The 25,551-nt window shown below is 34.4% G+C and overlaps 1 protein-coding gene across 4 annotated transcripts in view; it reads right to left on the reverse strand.

The window, feature by feature from the left end:
* Ankrd13c (ankyrin repeat domain 13C) overlaps positions 1-25,473 on the reverse strand; it is a 77,879-nt gene extending 52,406 nt beyond the window's left edge. Inside the window, exons 1-2 of one of the 4 annotated variants that reach the window (XR_007351569.1) lie at positions 24,709-25,473; positions 534-575 (exon numbers count right to left, since the gene is read on the reverse strand). Coding sequence is in view for 3 of the 4 variants with exons in the window: in XM_015490503.2 (XP_015345989.1) it covers positions 534-575; positions 24,709-25,150 (484 nt within the window). In the remaining variant the exon portion in view is untranslated. The remainder of the gene's footprint in view (positions 1-533; positions 576-24,708) is intronic. The other 3 variants (XM_015490503.2, XM_015490505.2, XM_015490504.2) reach the window with 3 other exon arrangements.
* Between the last annotated feature and the right edge of the window lie 78 nt (positions 25,474-25,551).

Raw genomic sequence — 25,551 nt, forward strand, 5'->3', positions numbered from 1 at the left:
TTTAATATTTCATATTATATAAATTAATACTTATACTAATTATAAATTACTATTAGTTTTTACTAATTATAAATACTTAGTACTTTTATTAGGTATTTTAAGACATTAAAAGTTTTACAATATTTAATAAACCTTAATATTTGGAAATAGGAGTCTTCTAAAATTATAAATACCTGCTTGATAAAGTAACTCAGGGAAAGAAAGTTTTATTTGTTTTTTTGTTTGTTTGTTTGTTTTCAGAGTTGAGGATTTAACCTGGGGTCTTGCACATGCTAGGCAAGCACTCTGTCACTGAGCCACATCCCCAGCTGAAAGAAAGATTTAAGTGACATGAAGGTTAGTACAAGACTTCTCTTTTTAAAAAGGACTATAAAAAGTGGAAAAAAAAATATTAACTTTAATATGTTAAATCCTAAGCTCAAATACAAGAAAAGCAAGTTAATTTTTTAAAAACTCAAGTGACAAAACTGAAAATTTTAAACTGCCTTCACAAGTGAAGAAAGTTAAACATAAAAAGAAAAATATTTACTAACCTTTATTTCCTAACATCACAGCAAGATGTAAAGGAGTGTTTCCTAAAATTAAAAAATAAATAAATAAATTAGAAGGTGTAACAACATAAGAAATTTCAATTAAAGTGATTTCAGCATCTTCAGAACAAAAATAAACCATCTGCAAAATACTGCTTAAATGGCACATTCAATGTCAGAGAATGCCAAGGTTTCTAAGCACCCTGCTCTACCCCGCCAAAAGGGGTAACTTTGAAATCTTTCAATCTTTCCAAATAGATGTCAGATTCTTTTTGCTGCTAATTTATCATGCTTTCTTTATTCTTTGGAAACAATTTAAATATCTACTCATTCTTGGGGATAGAAATCTTCAGACACAAACCCAGTCCTCAAATTGTTCAGAACACTGCTATTAAGAAACTAATATGGTAATAAATAATAGCTATTATTTACCAGAATAGATGGAGGTATAGCATGACAAAGGAACGTAGGACAGAGCTCCTAACTTTGCCTATGCAGAACACTAAATACAGAAGGATGGACCACACTAAAATAAGCCTTAAAGAATGAATTAGGGGCTGGGCATGTGGCTCAAGCGGTAGCGCGTTCGCCTGGCATGCGTGCGGCCCGGGTTCGATCCTCAGCACCACATAATAAACAAAAATGTTGTGTCCGCCAAAAAATAAATAATAAATAGTTTAAAAAAAAAAAATGAATGAATTAGAATGTGTAGGTGAGCAAAAGTAACATTAACTAGCATTACAGTCTAAAACAAAATAATAATCTCCAAATCACAAACAAATGCAAGAACAGTTTGAAGAACAGTAAACAATGAAATTAGATGAGCAAAAGACAAAGCCTTGAAAGCTATGCTATACCCTATAGTTGGTATTATAAAATGGCTGATTTAATTTTAAAATGATATGCCAAACAACACAGCATAAAAAGCTCGATTTTATAAAAGAAAACAAACCAATAGTAATAACTGAAAATAAATTATTGAATTAAATTTATGTATATGAATTTTCAGGTATTAGCAATTTTATAGAAGTCATATCATCAAGAATTCTGCCCAATAAAATAAGCTAAACATTTAAAGGGACCATACACAGGATGAAATAGACAACTACTTTTTCTAGGTAACACGCATGTGATTGACACCAATATCTTAGCTTGATTAAACTTACCAAAATGATTAACACACACACCTTAGCTCCATAAAGGTAGAATGAAATGGGAACTGTTGGCAGAGTCAACAAGATACCATTTCAAGTGAAATTTAGAAAACAACACAAATGAATTCACTAAATTTAAATTGTAAGTTTTTTTTATATAAACAAAACATGGAAATTGAATTACACTAAATCTCTTAATCTTAATTCTTAGGAATAAACAAATTAAAATTAGATTCAGGAATATAATTCACTTCATGTTTTTTAGATATAAGTTTAAATGTCCATTAGTGACTAGGCAAAAGATAACTTCTGCTTCTTCAGGATTTGACTCCCAAGCTAAGTATTCACACCTCAGAATTCTTCCTAGCCGAGATATGAAAACCACCATAATACATACTGTTAATAATCATACATTGAAAAATGTTTCCAGAAAGGAAGTTTTGTTCATAATTTTACTTACACAATGAGTCTTAATAGTTGCTTAATTATTCGTGTAAGCTGCATTTAAAAAAAAAAATGGTCCTCACAAATTTTAAGCTCTTTGGGTATCTCCTCAAAATAACATGTCATAATGTTAACAAAATTTACATGAGTAAGAGTAAATGTTCGGAACATTGAGTAAGAGTAAAAAGGACAAGGCAAATAAAAAAGTATTCCTGGCTTTATAAAAGTACTGTTGATTACTAGCTTAATATAGAATATTCAATAAAGAAAAGACTCATTGCAGATACTTTTTTTTTAAAGAGAGAGAGAGAGAGAAAGAGAATTTTTTAATATTTATTTTTTAGTTTTCAGCGGACACAACATCTTTGTTTGTATGTTGCGCTGAGGATCGAACCTGGGCACCACGCATGCCAGGCAAGCGCGCTACCACTTGAGCCACATCCCCAGCCCAAATTGCAGATACTTTTAAAAACAAAGTTAGCAAAACTGATTTCCTTGTCTTCCCATGTTGATACCAAATATGTATCTCCTCAAGAAACTAAAGAAACTCCATGTCTATAATTTTTTAAATCTCCTCCCCAAGAAAACTATAAGGTTAGGAATTTTGATGGGAATTTTTTGTATCAGGAACTCAGTAAAGCACAATTTTTCTACTACTAACATGTTCCATTCAATGAAAATGAAAATGCTTATGAACAATTTTAAATATAGTCATCCATTCATAATAGATCGGAGTTCATCTGTGGGTCAGCTTAATAACTATTATTTGCCTTCAGGGCCTTCAGCATAATGCACAATAAGAAAAATAATCAACATGAGTATCAATTTCCCATGTGAGTGATCTTGAATAAGTTCCTCTTCCTCCTTTTCAAAATATTGAACCTCCTAAATTTGCATTTACATCTGTGACTATCTACCAAGAATAAAAAATAATCATAAAAAATAAACAACACTGTCGATTTAGTGCCAGAAACAAAAGCTTGCCAACTATGCCAAAAAATCAAAGCCTTTACATCTTCATTCATTATTTCTATTGCCTCTTTTCTAGTTTAGGCTCTCATCATTTTATCTGCCTATCTATAACAACAACCTTGTAACCAGTTTCCCTGCCTCCAGTCTTACATCATTTCAATCTCTCTAAAGAAAAACTGGAATAATAATTATAAAATAAAAATTTGACCATGTTATATTTCCACTTATAAGACTAGAAATACTCCATTTATCTTTAACATAATATACAAGCTTCTTAATGATAAGTCCTTACCTTCTTTTCTTCTCTTATTTTCCATACTGTCATCTAAACTACACATATATTCCTCAATAAGCAAGGTTCTCATGGCTTTTATACATCTGTTAAACTCTCCTAAATGTAACATCTCCCTCTGCCTGATATATTAACACCTTCCACTCAAGGCTCACTCAAATATCACCTGTCTTTAGAAGAGCCTTTCTTGGCCTGTCCTAAGCAATTTGATGACCTTCTGTTTTCCCAAACACCTCTACTTCTATTTACTATAATACTTTTCATACTAAACTGAACAATTTTTGTGTAAACATCTGTCTCCTTCATTAGGTGTAAACCTCAGAATGACCAGATATATATTTTCTTGATCTGTGTATAGCAAAAGTTTCACATACAGCATCTAACATTCAAAAGATTGTCCAGAATTTGTGAATGAAGGAATGAGAAAAAAACACTACAGAAATTAATTTTAGTAACATCATGTTACAGAACCAGATAATTAAAATGCGACAGACATTAACTTAGGTAAGAGTTGCAAACTCAAATATTTCCATAATTATGTAATTATGCAAAGGTTTGGGTGGGTTTTTTTTCATTAATGTTTAGAAAGACTCTGAGAAAACTATCTGAGTCCAAAGTTTCCTTTTAGAGAACATTTTTATTATGAAATCATTCCTTAATAATTACAGCACACTTGGTGTTTCCTAATTCCTTTTCCCCCCAGTGGTGAAAAGGAATTAGGAAACTAAAGGCCCTGTACATGCTAGGCATGCACTTCTATCATTAAGCTATATCCCGCCCTCTAATTTAATTTGGTTCATTTATCAGAAAAAAAGGATCATTTATCAAAATTTTCATTTATTGGCATATTTTATACACAGTATCCTTTCATGATTTTTAATGACATTAAAAGTTATACTGATAAGGTTCCTCTTTTCATTCCTGAAGTTATTTGAGCCTTCTTTTTATCTTAAAAGTTTATTAATTTTATTCATGTTTTCAAAGTACAATATTTTGGCTTTGTTGTGCTGTACCTTGTTTTTCTAATTTAATAATTCCTGCTCTATTATTACTTACTTTCTTCTATTTCATTTGGGCTAAATGAACTAAAAGTGAAAAATTAAGTTGTTCTTTTTCTTTTTTCGGCAGTACTGAGGATTGAACCCAGGGTTGCTCTACCACCAAACTACATTCCCAACCCTTGTATATTTTAAGAAAGGGTCTTGCTAAATTGCCAGGCTACTGGGATTACAGGGTGTGTGTGCTTCTTTTTCTAGTTTCTCATAATGGATTTGATAATTGGTTTTTTAGCCTTTTTCCTAATATCTTTATTTTTTAATTAATAATTTCTGACTTATTTGGCTTTGTAATCAGAGAACAGACTCACTATAATTTCAATCCTTTGAAACATGCTAAGATTTGCTTTATAAACAAATCTGACCCTTTTGTATATGCTTCATCCCTGAAAAGAACATGTATATTGTAGTTACTGGGTACAACGTTTCATATAAATCTACTAGATCCAATTTAATTGTGTTGCTCTTATATTTTACATCATTGATTCTTTTGTGTATGTTAATATCTTTTTCTCTTATAAAGAGAAATATTAAAATTCCCCAACTATTCATTGGGGGTTTCTATGACTTCTAACTCTACAGATTTTCATTTGATTTATTTTCAGGCCGTGTTACTGAAAACTTAAAATCTTTGAATTTTCTTGACTAACTGAACCATTTTTCATTATAAGGCATCCACCATTTTCTCAGATATGTTTTTTGCTTTAAAACCTATTCAGATATTAATACAGTTACATCAATTTTTTTAGATTGGCATTTGCATTGGATAGACTTTTCAATCCTTTTTCTTTCAACTTCTCTGTATTGTTGTTTTAGCTGTGTCTTCAGCTGCAAGTAATTGGGTATTATTTCAAGTAAAATGATATTTGTCTTTATTACTATACTTACTGGTATATTGGGGTTTAAAAATCTACCAACATGCTTGCGTTCGCTATTTATTTCACTTGTTCTACATTCCTTTTTCTCTTCCTGTCTTCCAGAATGATTATTTTTATTATTCCATTTTATTTTTGCATGTGCTGGATGGAATGTACACATTTTATTTTACTATTTGTCTATTAGTGATCCTACAATTGCACTGCCCAAGGTAGGTACATATGGTTACCAAGCATTTGAAATACAGCTATTCCAACCTGAGATGTGACACAAATGGAATTTTAAAGACTTAGTATGAAAAACAAGAATGCAAAATATCTCAAATAATGTTACACTGATTTTTACACTGACATTTGGATATATTTGGTTAAATATTAAAATCAATTTCATTTCTTTTAATTTTCAATGTGGCTAATAGAAAAATTTACACACATAGCTCACATTGTATTTCTACTGCCCTAGGGTTTACAATATGTATCACTGATCTATCAAAGTCTAATGTCCACTGGTATTTTACCCCTATTTAAAATCTATGTAATGGCTGGAATGGATGAAATAAAGTTAATGTTCTGAGGTCTATGCAATGACCACAGAACACTAACTTTATTCACCTTGACTTATATGCTACTGTTGTTATCTAGTCCTATAAATTTCTGGCTTTACCTTAATTCATTTAGTTTTTCTTTTTTTTTTTTTTTTCCTTTTTTGTTGCCATCATTCCTTTCTACATGGCAATCATTTTCCTTCTACTTGAGGTAGATCTTTCAGGGTTTCTTTTAGTGAATAAATTGAGGTTTCAGTAAATGTCTATTCACCTTCACTCTTTTTTCGTACTGGGTGTACAATTCTTGCTTGATAAGATTTTTTTTTCAACATTCTGTGTGGTCCTATAGTTTCCTTTTTGATGCTGAAAAGTCAGACAGAGATCTTTCACTCCTTTGAAAGTAATGTGGGGGGCTGGGGATATGTCTAAGTTAAAGTGCTTGTCTTGCATGCACAAGGCCCTGGGTTCAATCCCCAGCACCAGGAAAAAAAAAAAAATTACTTTTCAAGTTTCAGCCAAATCACTCTAATTCTTATTCCCTGAAGACCTTAAAAGAGCGTACTACAGGGATACTGCTACATCAATGTTCATAGCAGCACAATTCACAATTGCTAGACTGTGGAACCAACCCAGATGCCCTTCAATAGATGAATGGATAAAAAAAATGTGGCATTTATACACAATGCAGTATTATACAGCACTAAAAAATGACAAAATCATGGAATTTGCAGGGAAATGGATGGCACTAGAGCAGATTATGCTTAGTGAAGCTAGCTAATCCCTAAAAAACAAATACCAAATGTCTTCTTTGATATAATGAGAGCAACTAAGAACAAAGCAGGGAGGAAGAGCAGGAAGAAAAGATTAACATTAAACAGATACATGAGGTGGGAGGGAAAGGGAGAGAAAAGGGAAATTGCATGGTAATGGAGGGAGACCCGCATGGTTATACAAAATTACATATAAGAGGTTGTGAGGGGAATGGGAAAATAAACAAGGAGAGAAATGAATTACAGTAGATGAGGNGGAGACAGTAGAGGATAGGAAAGGTAGCAGAATACAACAGTTACTAATAGGGCATTATGTAAAAATGTGGATGTGTAACCGACGTGATTCTGCAATCTGTATTTGGGGTAAAATTGGGAGTTCAAAACCCACTTGAATCAAATGTATGAAATATGATATGTCAAGAGCTTTGTAATGTTTTGAACAACCAATAAAAAAAAAAGAAGGAAAAAATAAATAAATAAATACTCTTTGAATTGAAAAAAAAAACTTTATTTTATTTATTTATTTTTAATTTATTATGTGGTACTGAGGATCAAATCCAGTGCTTCACACATGCAAAGCAAACGCTCTACCACTGAGTTACAACCCCAGACTCTTGATTCCTTTCTTCATTCGTTGTACTTAGATTGGACTTCTTGAATTTCTGTATTTGTGACTTTCATTTATTTCGGAAAATTCTGAGCAATTTTCTTTTCAGATTATCAGTGAGTCCCTTTCTCTTTCTTCTCTCCTGGAGGTTTAATTAGCACAGAACTTCTCTTCCCCCTACTGCTTGTTTTTCTTTTTTAAAATGTCTTTTCTCTCCCTTTTTCATCACACAGTAGATATTTTCTTCTGCCCAACTTCCAATCTATCTTCTGCAGGTCTAAACTACCCCTAAGACCATTAATTTAGACTTTCAGTTATTACATTTTTTCATTTGATAATTTCTTTTTGGTTCTTTTTCAAATCTGTGGTTTTAATCCCTATAGTTTTCAATTCTCCACTAAATTATTCAATCTATTATTCCTCAACAACATATTAGGCATTGTTATGCACAGTTCAATTAATGGAGTCCTTCTGGGGCTGTTTCTTTTATTGTTTCTACCTGATTCTCTTGCATATTGTCCAGTTTCTTCATAATGCTGGTCATCTTTAATTATATGCTGTATATGGTACTGAATTAACTCTGTTAAAAATCTTGAAGCCTAAGAAACAAATCCTTCAGAGAATTTCATTTGCTTCTGACATGTGTCTAAGTGTACTGGAATTTAGGATCACCTAGTCCAGGAACTGACATTTTTTTCTGGGCCTCAGAAATGACTCAAGGCCATAATTTAGTCTGCACTAGAACTTATATATTTTCAGTTCACATTTATTCCTAAGGTGCAGTTCTTTAAGTTCCATATGCTCTTTAAATTCTCAATCCAAAGAACAGTATCTTTATGAGATATCCCTTATCTGGTAAGCCCTAACCTCCATTTTTGTGTCCTCTTAACTTGGAAAGGCTGTCAAAAGTGCAGTTCAGCCTCTTAACCACATCTTTTGGATTTGCAAAGGACACTAAAGCAAAATAACCTAAAATGCTAGGCTCACATTCTTGGATTCTCATCTTCTGCCAGCTGTTGGCCCAGTTTCTACCTTGTCACCTCTCCATGAACTTCAAGTACAATATTTAATTCCTACTTGCTTCTAAAGAGGACTGGTACTAATTATCTAGCCTAACATTACTAGAAACAGAAATCTGTTTTGGCTTTGTTTGTAATATTTTTGCTTCTGGTCTTTAATACTATTAAAAGATAATAATTTATAAGTATTAATGATTATGCCTTCTATCAAATTATAATTACTCTCTTAGCAAGTTTTTAAGTCATTTTTGTCTCAAATTCAATGTTATCAGAAATTAATACTTTTCTTTACCAGAATAAAATTTTCATTTTTTTATCAATCCCCTTCAGGTAAGTCTGTGAAAGTTCTTTACCTCCCTTTTCCCAATAGTGTTGTACTTATTATTTTCTGGTCCCACGCATTTTATTTCTGTACTTCTCTCTGTTAGTGTCAAATCGCATACTCAAATACATGAACCAGAGAGGGTATATGAATCAAACCAAAATAGTCCAGTAACTGGCCAGAAAATTGTTTCAGGGAATGGCACAACACCCACTTGGATTAAGATGACTTTCTGCATCTCCCCCGCCTCCTTTTGCAGGTAAAAACTGGGAGGGCACTTAAGCTAGAGGGAAAAACTCTCTTGTCATTACAATCAGGGTATACTAATATTTGGGTATGGGGCTGCATATACTCTACCCCACAGGATCAGTGTATTTTAAACAGGAGCAAGGAATTATTTTCTAAATCTTTCTCCTATTTCTGCCAGCATTCTCAGTAGTATCTTCAGAAATAATGTCTTTTCTTCTATAATGAATTTTTTTGTTTAATATTTATTTTTTAGTTGTAGTTGGACACAATACCTTGATTTTATTGATTTATATGTGGTGCTGAGGATCGAACCCAGGGCCCCGCATGTGCCAAGCAAGGACTATACCACTGAGCCACAACTCCAGCCCTAATGAATATTTTTTTCTGAGTGGTTCCTGAGTGGACATTTATTTATTTATTTTCTGTTCATCCATCCTGGAATGCAGATTCATCCTAGTCTAGTAAGGGAAAAAGACAAGTAGATTTCCCCCAGTTTCCTCTCAATTGATTCAAGAAAATGAACAGCAGAAACACCCTCTGTACTCTGAATTTGATATCAATAGTACTTTCCTGTGAGGCTTTAGTACTCTTTACAAAACAAACAGCTGAGACAACGAGAACTTGCTGCACAGAAATCAAAGAAAAGAGAATGATACAAAACTTATATTCTAAAAACAATACACTGTTGAAAGAAATTAAAAAATACCTAAACATAAGGAAAGACATCCCAAATTCAGAATGAGATTAAATATCGTTAATGACAACACTATCCAAAGAGGTCTAGAAAGTTAAAGGAATCTCCGTAAAAATCCCCAATACCTTTATTTGTAGAAATTGACATAATGATCCTAAATTTGTATGATAATTCAAGGAACCCAGAATATCCAAAATGATCTTGAAAAAGAACAAAGCTGGAAGATTTGCCTTTTACATTTCAAAACTTGTACAGGGGCCGGGGATGTGGCTCAAGTGGTACCGCGCTCGCCTGGCATGCGTGCAGCCCGGGTTGGATCCTCAGCACCACATACAAACAAAGATGTTGTGTCCCCTGAAAACTAAAAAATAAATAAATAAATAAAAATTCTCTCTCTCTCAAAAAAGAATGAAAGCATGTCATTTGTAGGAAAACACATGAAACTGGAGGTCATCATGTTAAGCAAACCAACCAGACACAAAAAGACAAGTATAGCGTGTTTTATCTCATCCGTGTAAACTAAAATAAATAAATAAATAGCCTAAAGTAGAAGGACTGACTATAAGGGAAGGGAGAGGGGATCAGAGGGAGAATGTAGGAGGAAGAATGGATATGATTAAAGCATGCTATATGTATGAATGGAATATCACAATGAAACCCATTAATCTGTACAATGAGTTAATATTTAGATTTTTTTTAAAGAGAGAGAGAGAGAGAATTTTAATATTTATTTTTTAGTTTTCGGTGGACACAACATCTTTGTTTGTATGTGGTGCTGAGGATCGAACCCGGGCAGCACGCAGGCCAGGCAAGCACGCTACCACTTGAGCCACATCCGCAGCCCCTAATATTTAGAATTTTAAAAAACCATAAGACACTACCTTTTTACTATGACAGCTATAATCAATCAAAAGGCTGGTAAAGGGAAGAAATTGGATCTCATACATTACTGCGGGGAAAGTAAAAAAGGACAGCCACTTCGGAAGACAGTTTTACAGTTCCTCAAAAGGTCAAACATGGATTTACCATGTGACCCAGCAGTATGTATATGTCCAAGAGAACAAAAATATGTATGCACAAAATCTTGGGTACAGGTATTTATAGCAGCATTATTCTTAATAGCCAACGGGTAGGAAAAAATGTCCCTTTACTGATAGATATATAAATAAAATGGAGTATATCCATTCCAAGGAATATTATGTAGCAATAAAAAGTACTGACACATGCTCTATGGATAAACCTTGACAATACCATGCTTAAGTAAAAGATGCCAGTTAACAAAGTCTGTATATCATGGAATTCTATTTATATGACATGTCCAGAATAGGCAAATCTATAAAGCAGTTTAGTGGCTATATAGGGCTGAAAAATGTGCATAATTGGGGATTGCTAGCTAAAGGTTAGAGTTTCTTTAGGGGATGATGAAAATATTTCCAAATCAATTATGGTTACAGTTACAAAACTATGAATATACTAAAAACAACTGAATACTTTAAATGGGTCAATTTTATGGTATATGAATTATATCTCAATAAAGTTGCTTAAAAATAAATTAAAAATAAGGAAAGTAGAGGGTAAGTGAGGTTGTTAGAACTGCATGCAGTAAAAATTTAGGGTCCTGACAATTTGAAAAGCAACCGTTCTTTAGAAAGGCTTTTTATTTTTTTTGGTACTAGGGGTTGATCTCAGAGGTACTCAGTCACTGAGTCACATCCCCAGCCCTATTTTGTATTTTATTTAGAAACAGGATCTCACTGCTTAGCACCTCACCATTCCTGAGGCTGGCTTTGAACTCGTGATCTTCCTGTCTAACTTTCGTAGTCGCTGGGATTACAAGCATGCGCCACTGCACCCAGCTAGAAAGGCCTTTTAACTAGCCCTCTTATTTTGCCTTAATGGTCATCACCCAGGTTAGTGCAGCTTTGGACTCAAGTAAGCTTTTCTGGCCACTTGTTTCTTTGGTATGTTAGTTTCTCTATTTGAAAATAACGTACCAGAGATAGCTTTAGTGGGTACTAAGGATACCAATAAATAAAAGCAAAAAGAAGTAGCTTGTATTCAGGCAAATATTTGTTCCTGTCATCTATTTTCCATCTTAGGAACTTTCTCATCCTCTCAAGGTCAGCAATAATATACATAAAGCTTTATTGGAACATATCCACGTTCTAATCACTTATGAATTGTTCATGGCTGCTCACATGAAACTATATGACCTAAAAATATTTACTGTTTTGTCCTTTAGTTAAATGTTTGCAGACCCTGTTCTAATAAGGAGGATTTCACTTCTTAGTGTCTTGCTTCCATGACACAACACCTATCACTCATCAGTTTGTTTGTTTGTATAGTTTGTATACATAACCACATTACATTGCTATTAAGAAAAAGTTATCTCATAATCTAGTACCTGATTCTACAGTCATTATTTTATAATGCAGGATCAGGACAGGGGTTCTTAAAGGGTCCTGTTATTTCTCTTCTATCTTACCCAGAAGTAACATCCATTCATTGTCACTCAATAAATATTGCCTGAGCATTACATGTACTAAGCATAGTGTCAGACACTAGAGATTCAACCATTAAACTCATACTCAAAAAGGAGAAAAATTATGAGACAAAATAGAGTATAATAAGCATTAAGAAAACTAACAAAAGGTTAAAGCTAAACATTAAAGGCAGACATGCTTTTTGATATTTTAGTCCGGAAAAAAAATCTTTCTCAAGAGATGCTTTAAATAAAAGATGAAGAAAAGCTAAGAGCCAGGCATGGGGGCACATGCTGCAATCCCAGCTACTCAGGAGGATGAGAGGGGAGAATATCAAGTTTGAGGCCTGCCTGGACAACAAGCTTCTTTTGGTTTTTATTTTTTGTTCGGTGATGGTGCTGGGGTTGAATCCAGGGCCTTGTGCACGCAAGGCAAGCACTCTACCAACTGAGCTATATCCCCAGCAGACATTTATCATAAAACCTATCACAAAATAAAATAAAATAAAAAGGCTGAGTAGAATGCTTGCCTAGCAGGTGTGAGATCCTAGGTGTGATCCCTAACTCAGGGAGGAAAGCAACAGCAGCTAAGAAATCACAGAATGAGAAGAAAAGCACTGCAGACAGGCCAGAAATAACCTTGCATTCAAAGAAATCAAAGAAAGAGAGTATGGTCAGAACACAGAAAAAAGGAAGAAATTTGTACAAAATCAAATTGTAGAAGCAAGGTCCTCATAATGTAAGTTCTTTATAGCAAGAAACATAAACTTAACTCTTTAAGTGAATATAGTATTAAGAAACCTTGGGCAGGGAAGTGGCATGATGCAAATTTTACATTTTATGATTACTCCTGTAGGGCTGGGGATACATAGCTAATTCAGTTGGTAGAGTGCATGCACAAGATCCTGAGTTCAATCCCCAGCACCACTAAAAAAAAAAAAAAGATTACTCCTGTAACCACAGAGAATGGATTGGAGAGACATAAGGCATAAGTCTAATGCATTCCTGGAAAAAGATAATAAAAATTGGTTGGTCCCAAAGTGGTAGCAGTTAAGACACAGGCATACTGATTCAAAATTATGTGCTAATTAGATGTGTATGAAGACAAGAAATTAGAATGAATACCAATGACTGAGGCTTGAATAATGGATAGCTATTGATATAATTTAGAAGACAGGGTGGCCATGTAGAAGGAAAGAGACAGGATAACTCCATTTTGGACAAGTTAATTTTAAACATCTCAAGTAGATAGATATGAATATAAAATCTGGAACTCAAAGGAAAAGTCTAGGCTGGAGATATAAATTTGGCAGTAAATGAAGAGAAGTATTTAAAGTCAAATATAAACTTTTGAATATCTCTTTTTGCCCTAAAAGTATAAGAGGTAATAATAGTTATCTTTCTTCACTTCTCTACCTTCAGAGGAAAAATGAAATATCATGCTTTATATGGTAAATGAATAGAAGGAACTGTAATAATTGCTCCAGCCAAGAAGAGAAAGTGAATGGACATACAGGGATGAAAGAGAAAAAAGCATCCATTGGAAGTCTTAGAACATACCTTCCCCAAGCACCATTCCTTTGCCCATATGGGAAACTACTGTATCCTTTTTAGAGGTCTATAACATGTGAGTGTAATCTGTAATTCAAAAAATTAAATTAAAGGACAGCCTACCAGAATCTAGAAAGAGCACCAAGAAATTAAGATGTTCATTCTCCTAGATTATTACTTAGTTTTCTTAAACCCTCTAGAAAAATATGCGGNTAAAAGCAACAGTATCAATTGAAGTTGTGAATGAAACTTTTTACAGGTCCAAATTATGAATCACATTATCAAGAGTTAAAAACCAGAAATGACTTTAGAGTCCAACAATACAATACTTCTCACTTTACAAATAAGATTATCAGCAGAAATATCTACTATATAGATGACAAATACCATGCTGTCAATATTTTAAATGATAAAATAATAATCATTATTAACATTTTCATCACCTAAACTGAATTTATTATCAAACATGTCAGGAAACAGCTCATATGTCTTAGTTATGCCAGACATGGTGGCACATGCCTGTTAACTCCAGTGACTTGGGAAACTAATGCAAGAGGATCTCAAATTCAAGGCTGGCCTAGGCAATTCAGCAAGACCTTGTCTCAAAATTTTAAAAAAAGGTGGTGGTGGTCAGGGGCGGGGGGCCCCCGTGTGAGTCAATGGTAGACCACTTCGAGGTTCAACCTACAATACTACAAAAAAAGAAAAAGAAAAATCAAAGTCATTAACCTCTATCTGGTATCCTCCTTGGCTTTCTGTCCTCAACCTAAGGCTAAAGCTAATTTTCAGTTTTCTACATCTTTGGCCTGCTGTTTTAGCTAATTTTTATAAAAGAGATACTAAAAACATATTTACAATTAACTTTTCATAATTTTTAAATCTGAAAGAGAATGGTTTATTTCTAACTTGGTAAATAAATTAAATTTTATTTTATCAAATAAGTGAAAAGAATTTCAGTAACATTAAAACCACTTTATTGGGCTGGGGATGTGGCTCAAGCGGTAGCGCGCTCGCCTGGCATGCGTGCGGCCCGGGTTCAATCCTCAGCACCACATACAGCAAAGATGTTGTGTCTGCCGAAAACTAAAAAATAAATATTAAAAATTCTCAAAAAAAAATTAAAAATAAATAAATAAATAAATAAAACCACTTTATTTTTAAAATATGCAAATAACCAACTGAATAACTAGAATTTAACGGCATATATTAAATGTGCCAGGCCCTATGCTATATACTTCAAACATCTTCATCTCATTTAATTCATTCAAAAACCCTCTGAGAAAAATATTATTCGTATTTCACAGGTAAGAATAATAGAGTTAATGCATTATTTCCCGAAATTGCCTATCTAAAAACTGAAGAGGTCATGACTTTAAAAATCTATATACTTTTTAATATACTAACAGTTTTCAAGCTTTGGCCTCAGGACTCCTTTATAATTCCTAAGAATTATTAAAGATCCCAAAAACTTATCTATGAATATATCTATTTATATTTATCATAATAGAAATTAAAATTTTAAACTTTTACTTAAATGCTACAATAAAACCTTATGGATTAATATAAAATTGTTTTCTCACCATAGTTAGAATAGCTATTATCAAAAAGACAAAAAAAAAATGCTGGCAAAATGCAGAAAGGGGATTTCTTCTACACTGTTGCTAGAAATGTACATCACTACAGCCATTATAGAAAACAGTATGAAGTTTCCTCAAAAAAATCAAAAACAGAAATACCATATAACCCAGCAATATCACTACCTGGTACATATCCAAAGGCAATGAAATCATTTATCCAAGTGATATCTGCATACCCATGCTTATTACAGAGCTCTTTATAACAGTGAAGATATGAATTCAAATAAGATGTTCATTGACAGATGGATTTCTAAAAACTGGTATATATTCACAGTGTAGTATTATTCGGCCATTTAAAAGGATGAAATCCTGTCATTTGCTATAAAATGGACAGAACTAGAGGACATTATGTTAAAGGAAATAAGACAACAGGAAGACAAATGCTACATGCTTTCATTCATTTGTGGGAGTTAAAAAAGTTGTTCATGTAGAAACAGAGACCATTAGAGAGGCCACCAGAATCTAGAAGAGGAAAGGGAAGGTTAGAGAATGGATAATGGGTACCAAAACATAGCTGGGTACCAGAGAAGTAGTTTTGATGGTGTATGCCACAATAATGCAATTTCAGTCCATGAAATTAGTTACACATTTCAAAGTAACTAAAAGGAAGAGTTTGAGATTTCCCAATATGTGACACTGACAATATTTAATTAGTTACACATTTCAAAGTAACTAAAGGGGAAGAGTTTGAGGGTTCCCAGTATGTGACAATGACCATATTTGAGAATATAGACATTCTTGCCCTGATTTAATCATTATACATGGTACACATATATCAAATTTTACAATAATGTACCCTCCAAATATAGACAAATACTATATGTCAAAGGAAAAGAAAAAACTATTTCTAAACAGGAATAGGGCCTCAAAAAATTAACTGCAGGGGCTGGGTTGTGGCTCAGTGGTACAGCGCTCACCTAGCACATGAGGCACTGGGTTCAATCCTCAACACCCCATAAAAATAAAGTTATTTTAAAAATAAAATTAACTGTATTGTTCAAAACAAATGTCTGACAAAAACAGTACTATTTTAAATTCTTTAAAAATATAAATATATTTCTTTAATGTCTGACTTAATGGAAACTAACTAGATTTTTTAAAAATCTAATTCTGCATTTATTCAAGTATTAAATGTTTTTTTCCATAGCATGAGCAAGATCCTGAGTTTGATCCCTAGCACCATCAAAAACAGAACAGAACAGACCAAAACAACGCTATTTTGTTTAGAAGTATAAGAGACTCACAGTTGAAAAAACTAACAGTATTTTAATAGCCTTTTCAAAGTTCAGGGTATTCTTTCACACTATACAAAACTTATTAAGTAGTCACTTCTTAAGGTAGTTGCAATATGAAATCTAAAATCATATCAATTAGTTGTCTGTACTATATTAACACTGAAATACTCTGGTCTCTTGCACTTTGAGGGGATCTTTTATGACAAATGATTTTGTAACATCATGCACTGATGTTACATTGGAAAAATATTGATGAAGTTATGCAGATGTTCTAAATGTTGACACATTTTGCTATATTGTATTTTAAAAATTATGTTTAATATTACTTTCAATCTGACAAAAACAGTCTTTTTAAATATTGGGAACCTGTCAAGCTTACAGGGACAGAGATAACTTCTCCAAATTCTAATTTTCATTTGAAAATTTCATTTTTTTCCCTTAAAGTCATAAGCTTACTTCATTCATTTCCAAGATAACACCTGCCAAATCTCAATTGCAATAATCAGTTTGTCTGTAAGTCATTTTTCAAGTAAAAATGGCATTTCATGAAAAAATGGCTAATTCAGCTTACAACTCAGTTTTACAAGCGTTTTTCCCTTACTTGCCCTTCAGTATACAGAAAACATCCTTCACAATCCCTATTATGTTACCAAGAATGCTAAAAAGGATGTACTCAATGATACTTTTGCTTTTGTACCATCAGTGAATATATCAACACAAAGAGACGAGCAATAACTTGGCATCATTATAAAAAGTTTTGATTTTGTACAGTCCCTAATACAGAGCAGGAAATTACAAGTAACCAACCTAGCTCCAGGTTTTACAGACATGTTCAAATCTCACCCAAACAAACATAACAGAGAATTTCTGTATTAATTCTTAAAAATGGCATACTAAAACTAAAACTAACACATAATATTATATCCAATCTGTCATTAACTCCTACCAGCTCTAATTTCTTATCACTTCCACAATTACCCCCACTTAACTACAATAATTTGTTACTGATCCTTGCTCTTCCCACCCCCTCATTCTTCTTCATAAAGCAGATAGTGAGCCTTTGAGCCTTTTAAAATGAGATTGTTAACTCCGTACCTCAAAACATCTAACTGCATCCAATGTTGCCAGAATAAAAGCAAATCCTTAATAATTGTCTACAAAAAGTCTACATGCTTACACCCCCAGCAACCTAACTCCTATTCATCCCCTTTTGCTCACTTTGTTCCAGACACACTGGCTGACTTATTCCTTGAAACCGACCTTTACAATCACTATTTTCTACTTGAAACTGCTATGCCAGATAATGTTTCCTAATTTTCTTTAGGTAACTGCTTAAAATTTTTATTGGTATCTTCCCTAAACGTAACCTCAATGAAATAATTAGTACCTCCCTTTTCCCTGTATTGCCAGCATTCTCTGCTCTCCTCACTCTAATTTTACTCTGTAATACCTCTTATTAACAGTCATACCATATGTGTACTGGTTTGTTCATTCTCCAGCTCTCCCATTAGAATGAAGGTCTATAGAAGCAGCTGACAAACACTATTTATCACATACTAGGAGCCCACTATATATCTGCTGAATGAATGAATGAACGAATGAATGAACCAAGAAAGAAAAACAATTCAAAACAAAAAGGGCAGTGTCAGAAACTGTTTTCACTCTACAAAACACACTTTGCCCTAGGACAACACAGGTCTCCTCCTGATTATGAAAACAACCAAAGGATATATATGCATAAAAGGAAAACACAGTACAGACAGCTTTATAGAATAATTCAGTACTAAGAAAAATAAAGCCTGCTTTAACTGCTTGCCAGATATCTGCAGCCATGAAACCAAATGTACTAAACTGAGCTACACCAATAGTAGACTAAAGGTGACGTGTAAGTGAGTCAGACAATGGTAACCCTTTAACAGACAGACAGGCAGTATGAATTCAAGCATCAGATTAAAACTTCAATTGAAAGCCTATCTAAACCTTAAAAACAAAAGTTCCTTGTGCTGTAGGGTAATTATAACCAAAGGTAAAAGCAAGACACTAATATCAGTTCTCATTACTATCGTATGAGTCTTCAGATTTAAAATATTTTCAAGTCCATTCTTCCACTGGAGATTATAATGCCCTTAGAGGGAGATGATATTATACTTACTTTTTTTCAGAGGTTAACTAATAAATAAATAGCACAAAGTTGTAAAAACCAGTTTGTAGAGAAACAGGGTCTCAAACTAGGATCTGATTCCAAATGGAAATGGCACTCTAGTTTTGCAGATAATCTTTAGGATTTCAACAAGAATAACAGGCTCTAGAACAGGTAGAATTCAGTTAAATCACAGAGTAAAACCTCATATAGCCTGATAACTAATACCATCTATAATCTTCAAACAATTAGAAAAAAAAGACTTTTTCCTTTTTTTTTTAGCCCCCATTTTACATATTTCAATTTTGTTCTAAAATGGGTTTCTCATTTCTCCCTCAAGGAAATAAATGTTTGCCAAGCCCCCACCCAATTCTCTAGGAATTGTATTTGTTTTCTAGACTCCAAGCATCCTAACAATCAGTAAACTCTTAATTAAAGTAGAGTTCTGTGACTTAAGATGGCATTGACTTGGGGGCAGCCATACTACCTAGAACTCAATTCTCCAATGAGTTCCCCAAAATTCTCTTGTGTCATTGAGTATGCCCAAGACCTAACATTGCCAATAAATGCCGATTTCCACTGAATATTTTTGCCAAAACTGGAAGGTTACAACTCTTATTAGGACAAGAAAGGGGAGAAAAGGATCATCTCTCCCTTTGTGGAGATAGCTCTGCAGATGTGTTCACACCACAATATTGGTAAGTGGTGGGTCAAGTTTACAGCATCAATGGTAATGCCATCAGGAAACAGAACCACTTAAGACAAGGATAGTCCTATTTTGTTGGAGATGCACATGAGATAAAGGAGAAAGGTCATGTTCATCTAGTTATGAAGAACAACTAAATCAAATTTTACAACCAAGTCACCCTTAAACCCAGTGAAGATAAGTAATACAACTGAATGGATTTTCTTGGGATTTAAACATCACATTTTTATAAAGAAAAACAAGGTCTGTATTTAAAAAAATAAAGTTTTGAAAGACTACAAAACATGAAGAGAACAAATATAGAACTACTAATATTCTTTTAAATATATGCCATCACTTTAACCCTTTCCTGGCTAAAACCGTTTACCAGTAACTTAGTTCAGGATTTGTCATGTTTATTTACAGATGCCACTTCTCAAGAGACCTTTTATGATTATGCATTATTCTTTTCACCCATCATGAAGATTTTATTGGCAAAAACAATGCAGAAAATATAATATCAAAAGGAAGATAAGGAATGTATACAGAATAAATCAAAATAAACATTTTACACGGTCACCAGGTTCTTCCTCAATTCTCAAATGCACATTTTTAATCTTTCAGAAATTAAAATTTTCAAATCCCTGTCTAAAGAAATCTGCCTGCTGCCAGGCAAAGATGTTTTTAACCATTTCACCGTCACTTCACTGAGTAAGGAACAGAAATTCAAGTGAAATTTGAAATTCCTAATCATCGAGTTTTTTTAATAGCTTCAAGATATTACAACTAAGTAAAAATGAAAATTAACTATTTAGAGAAGATAGCTTGTTACATGCCACATAATGTAATTAAAGGCAGGCGAGATTGCCAAACTCTCAAAATAGATCAGAAATGGTTTGCTTCTTAGAAAGGCTGATTTGAGCAGTTCATATACCCAGGACTTTCTCATCACTGGCAACTGAATGATTCTGAAGCTTCTGACTAGAATCCAACAGAATCCGCTTAACTTCTTAAGGATATTTAACTCAGAGGAAAAAATCAAAATTAAAAGTTCAACAAACAGGGAGTCTTCTGTATGCTTCATATCATTCTCAATTTAAAGGTAGTGAATAAGTAAAATCATTATTGTTTAAAATAAACGGCCTGTTCCTATAATACTGTGCCAAACTACCAAGGGCAAAGGTGATTCAGAAAAATCCTAACACTCAATGTGAAAAAAGGCTTAGTTGTAATCTTTAATTTTATACTAAAGAAAAATGTGGCATATAACTAAAGATATAATAAAGACACAACATTTAAATTTTATGTATTTTTAATGTAGTATCTTTTCCCCACTCCCCCCTCAAAAAAAATCAAATAAATCATAAGTCACAATCTTTTGGCATATCTAAACACAATATATACATGATGCTACAGCTGTCACGGTATTTAACTTATATTTCAAAACACATGTTTGAGCCCCGAATATAGTATTTCTGAAAATAACTGATGGTTCAGAAAATACAACTCCTATTCAACCAACACTTTATCACAGATTAAAAAAACAACATACAAAAAACGTTTATCTGATCAGAGGTCAGTAAAACTGAAAATGGCTAAAAAATAGAATTCAACAAGCTCTCTATCTAATAAAGGAACCGACTAAAACTAACAACACATAATTTAATAAATGTAAAGTCCTGTGTTGAGGGTAAAAAAAAATAATAAATTCAAGAAGCAATATTACAACAAAAAAAGAATAGCTCACTTGAGAAAAAGCAATATTAAAAATTATCATACTTGAGGGCTGGGGCTGTGGCTCAGCAGTAGCATACTTGCCTGGCATGTGTGAGGCACTGGGTTCGATTCTCAGCACCACATAAAAATAAATAAAGGTCTATCAACAACTAAAAAAAAAATATTTAAAAAAATTATCATACTCTAGCCAGGTGCAGTGGCGCACACCTGTAATCTTAGCAGCTCTGGAGGCTGAGGCAGGAGGATCCTGAGTTCAAAGCCAGCTTCAGCAATGGCAAGGTGCTAAACAGCAGCTCAGTGAGACCCTGTCTCTAAATAAGATACAAAATAGGGCTGGGGATGTAGCTCAGTGATGGAATGCCCCTGAGTTCAATCCCCGTTACCAGAAAAAAAAAAAAAAATCATACTCTTAAACTGCATAAATAAGTGTGTCTTGCTTTGGAACAATAAATATAGTCTCCTTGTTCCCTTTGGTTAGGGGCCTACTATAGCTCTAGCACTAAGGTTTCTTCCAGGCACCATCTAGAAAGGGAAGAATTAATAAATTTGAGTTTTACTAAAGGAGAATGAGTAAGACTTTCTTTTACTTAGCAAACATATACTATATACTGTGCTTCAGGGACCATTTTAAAGACTTTATAGATTAAGTCACATGAGGAATGAATGCACAAATTAGGAATGTTTAACCTGAAGGAAGGGATATATGATAGAACAAGAAATAACAAGAGATTTGAGTTCTACAGAAAAACTCAGAGCAAAACCTGTCTGTGAAGTTTAATTTTAAGTGCTAAGTGGGAAAACATGTATTAAAGAACTTTGTCTGCTATGAAACAAAACGTACACATTATTAGAATTAACTTCCTTGTAAAAGAGTAGATCTCAATCAAGAGAAATATTTACAAAGAAACTAATCATGGGCTTAGGAGTATCAATTATTGCTAATTTTAAACTGCAATTCATACTAAGTATGTGACTTTATTAAGTCTCCTTGTCTCTCTGGCTTCACTTTTCTCACCTTTAAAATGAGGAGAAAAGTATCCCCTTCTCAAGGCTGTTGTGAGGATTAAATGTGACAATGTATGTAAACATTTAGCATGATGCTGACACAATAAATTGCATATGTAATAATGATCATCATCATCGTCATCATGAATATCTTCAGAGAATATAAACTATATGATACATGGTATAATTGGATGGCTCTGCTACGCACCTGCCTGAGTATATCTTTCTGCAATGTACCTATCATGTTACAGCAATCCAAATATAATATGGAACTTGATTGGGTAATTTAAAAGGCATTTTTCTCTTATAATTTGAAAGGAAAAAATACCCTTAAAATCTAAATAAAGTATTCTGATTAGTAAAATATCAAGAATACAAGTAATAATGCAATAATATAACAGTGAAATTATGAAATTACAAGAAAAATTTAAAAAGACTAAAGCAGCAGCAGCAGCACATTAAACAGAAGCTACTCTTCCCAGGAAATAAAAGAAATATATACGGGCGAGGAGGCCCAATTACACTTTTCACAAGTACTTGAACAACTAGTTACATTCATCAGAAATATCAAAATAAAGGCAGTTTCATTTAAAAAGTGAATTTCAGTAGAGTAAGAACAAGAGTTTAAGGATACACAGAATACTAGGAATTTGAGCTTTAACAAATGTACTTCTAAATGTTGGATTAAACAATACGAGAGCCCAACTACCTAGCAATTAGGTAAATTCAGAACCTTCTAATATTCATAATCCATGTCTTCTTGTAAATGGAGTTAACTCAATAGGAACCTCTAATCTGCTTTCAGAGATATTTCAAGATAGTAAAATTTTAAAGGCAGTGGCCCAAATCTGAAAAACTTCCTAATGAATGACTAATAAATTAAAAGTACAACTCTTTCCCAAAATGTTAGAATATAATTCTTTCCAGCAAACATTATGCTTATTATAGTACTAACATGATGAAATAAATAAAATGTAGAAATAAAAAACTAGGGTAGCTTTAAGGTACTTTTAGGGGGGAATCTGACTTCTCATAAATGATAGATAGTGAAATTACAACAATTACAATGCAAGTTCCAAAAACAAGTGTTGTTAGAGAGCTGTAAAATCAATAGGAAACTTATTTCCTTTTTTAATTTGAATTTTTGTCTTAATTTTAAGTAAGGAGCCCAGAATCCAGTGGAATTAAGTGAGCTTATTTCACAGGCAGATAATTCATTAATGTAATTTTGTGTCATTTTTAGCACAGAGCTGAGTGTATTCTAACAAAATGTATACAATAATTGTCATGTTAAAAGCAAAACCATCGACAATATTTACTAACTGCTCAATTTAAAATGACATTTATTAAAAATTAAAACAGTATCAGTATTCACATTAGTTTTCATTAACAAATTTGCTTTTGCTGATGCACAAGGCCCTGGGTTCAAATCCTGTACCAAGAAAATAAACAAATTTACTGATGCTCAAATATCAAGTCAATCACGTTACTCTTTAGAGAAACAAAAAATTTCATCTGACAAAATAAGGCAAAAGGTAGAAAGACAGTTCTTCAATAACAGATATAGTATTCCTGCCGGCACAGTGGCACACGCCTATGTAATCCCAAAGGCTCCAGAGGCTGAGGCAGGAGGATCACGAGTTCAAATCCAGTCTCAGTAAAAGCAAGGTGCTAAGCAATTTAGTGAGTCCCTGTCTCTAAATAAAATACAAAATGGAGCTGGAGATGTGGCTCAATGGTCGAGTGCCCCTGAGTTCAATCCCCAGAAACCACTCCCTCCCCACGGAAAAAAAAAAAAAAAACATACACACACACACACACACACACACAATTACTTTCTCATATAAGCTATGATGAAATTACTATGAATATTATTCCCAGTCACAGTCAAATGAGACGTTGCTAATAGCAATTATATACATAAAACTGACAATAAAAAACTACTGAGAAATCACTTTAATTGTTCTAGGGGAAAAAAAGGCAACAAATTTCTAATGTGTGACGTTCAAAAAAAATCGTCCTAAGTTTCTTGAGAGCAAACCAAAACCAAAACTAAAAAAAAGAAAACACCAGACTGCCCAATGACAGTTGAAATTACAAAATCACAACCAGATACAGTCAATTTGGGATCTGAACTGAGTATGAAAGAAGGTGGGCAATTTATATGTCCAAAATTAAACCTTGGGGGGGGGGGGAGGCTGGAGTTGTAGCTCAGGGGTAGAGTGCTTGCCTCATACGTGTGAGGCACTGAGTTCGATTCCCAGCACCACATCTAAATATGCAAGTAAAATACAGGTCCATCAACAACTAAAAAAAAAAAAAAAAATTAAAATTAAATTAAACCTTGGGATGGGAAGGACAGAAAGCAAAAAATAAATAAATAAATAATTTCATAAACAAAGAAAGGAGGCCAGGTTAGATAAGGAGAAACCTAAGGATCAGTTTATGCCTGTCTCAAAGATATACAAAACAACTTCTCACAGTAAACTCCAAAGTAGGCAAGGAAACATTCTTTTTGCACCCACAGGAACCAACCTCCTTACCACTAGTAAGCTAAATCATGAATCCGACATGATTTACTGGTATTTGGTCCCTGCACGATAGGTACAGGAAAGGAGGGTCGGCTGGAAGGGAGCCTAGAATTCCAGAGACCTGGGGGTACACACCCAACGCGGAAGGAAAGGTGGAGAGGGGCTAGCACTCCTCACCGTGATTATCTTTCTGCCCGATATTGTGTGTTCGGATGAGAGAGGAAAGTCTCCTCACATCCCCCTTGAAGACGCACTCGTGCACCGGATAGTGTGCGGGGCAGTTGCTTCCATCCGCGACGACTGCAATAGGATTGGTGCCGGCTAGGAGAGCCGGGGACTGAGAAGTGGTAGTCACGGAATTGTGCAGCGGCAGGACCGGGGCACCAGGGGGATTGGAGGAGGCCGGAGCTGCCTTCAACTGCAGCCGGTGGTGATGGTTACTGAAGATCTTATGACAGGCTTTGCCGCCCTTGCCGCTGCTGCCAGTGCCAATCCTGCCTCCGGTAAAGGTGCCGCCGAGAGCAGCTGCCGCTTCCTCATCTCCAGGCTCCAGCAGGTCCCCCTCTTCTTTGCTGGGCTTGTGGTCCCTCCGCAATGAACGGATCTTCTCCCCGGTCATCACCGCCGCCAGGGGCAGGGAGTAGATCCGGCAGGCTCACCGCGGGCGACGGAGCTGGCGCTGCGGCGGCACGAGGTGATTAGAGCGGCGGCCAGGAGCCTCCAGCGCAGCATGAACTCCCAGAGCACCTCCGAGCCCGGGACAAACGCATCTCCTGGAAGAAAAGCCGGCTCTCGCCTAGGCACCAAGAGACGCAAGCTCGCTGAAGGGAGCCACAACTCTGGTACCCACGACACCAGGATTCCAGTCCCCGCCGCCGCAGCTGCAGCAGCCACCGCAGCCGCCGCCACTGCCTCACACCAAAAACCAGGGCACCGCCATCTTCCCTTTGCTTGTCTCGCGAGAACTCCCCCGGGAACGAAAGGGAGGAAACACCGCGATAAGTGTGCTGCCCCCCCCCC

The sequence above is a fragment of the Marmota marmota genome, unplaced genomic scaffold (assembly GCF_001458135.2).
Source record: "Marmota marmota marmota unplaced genomic scaffold, marMar, whole genome shotgun sequence".
Taxonomy (NCBI): Eukaryota; Metazoa; Chordata; class Mammalia; order Rodentia; family Sciuridae; genus Marmota; species Marmota marmota.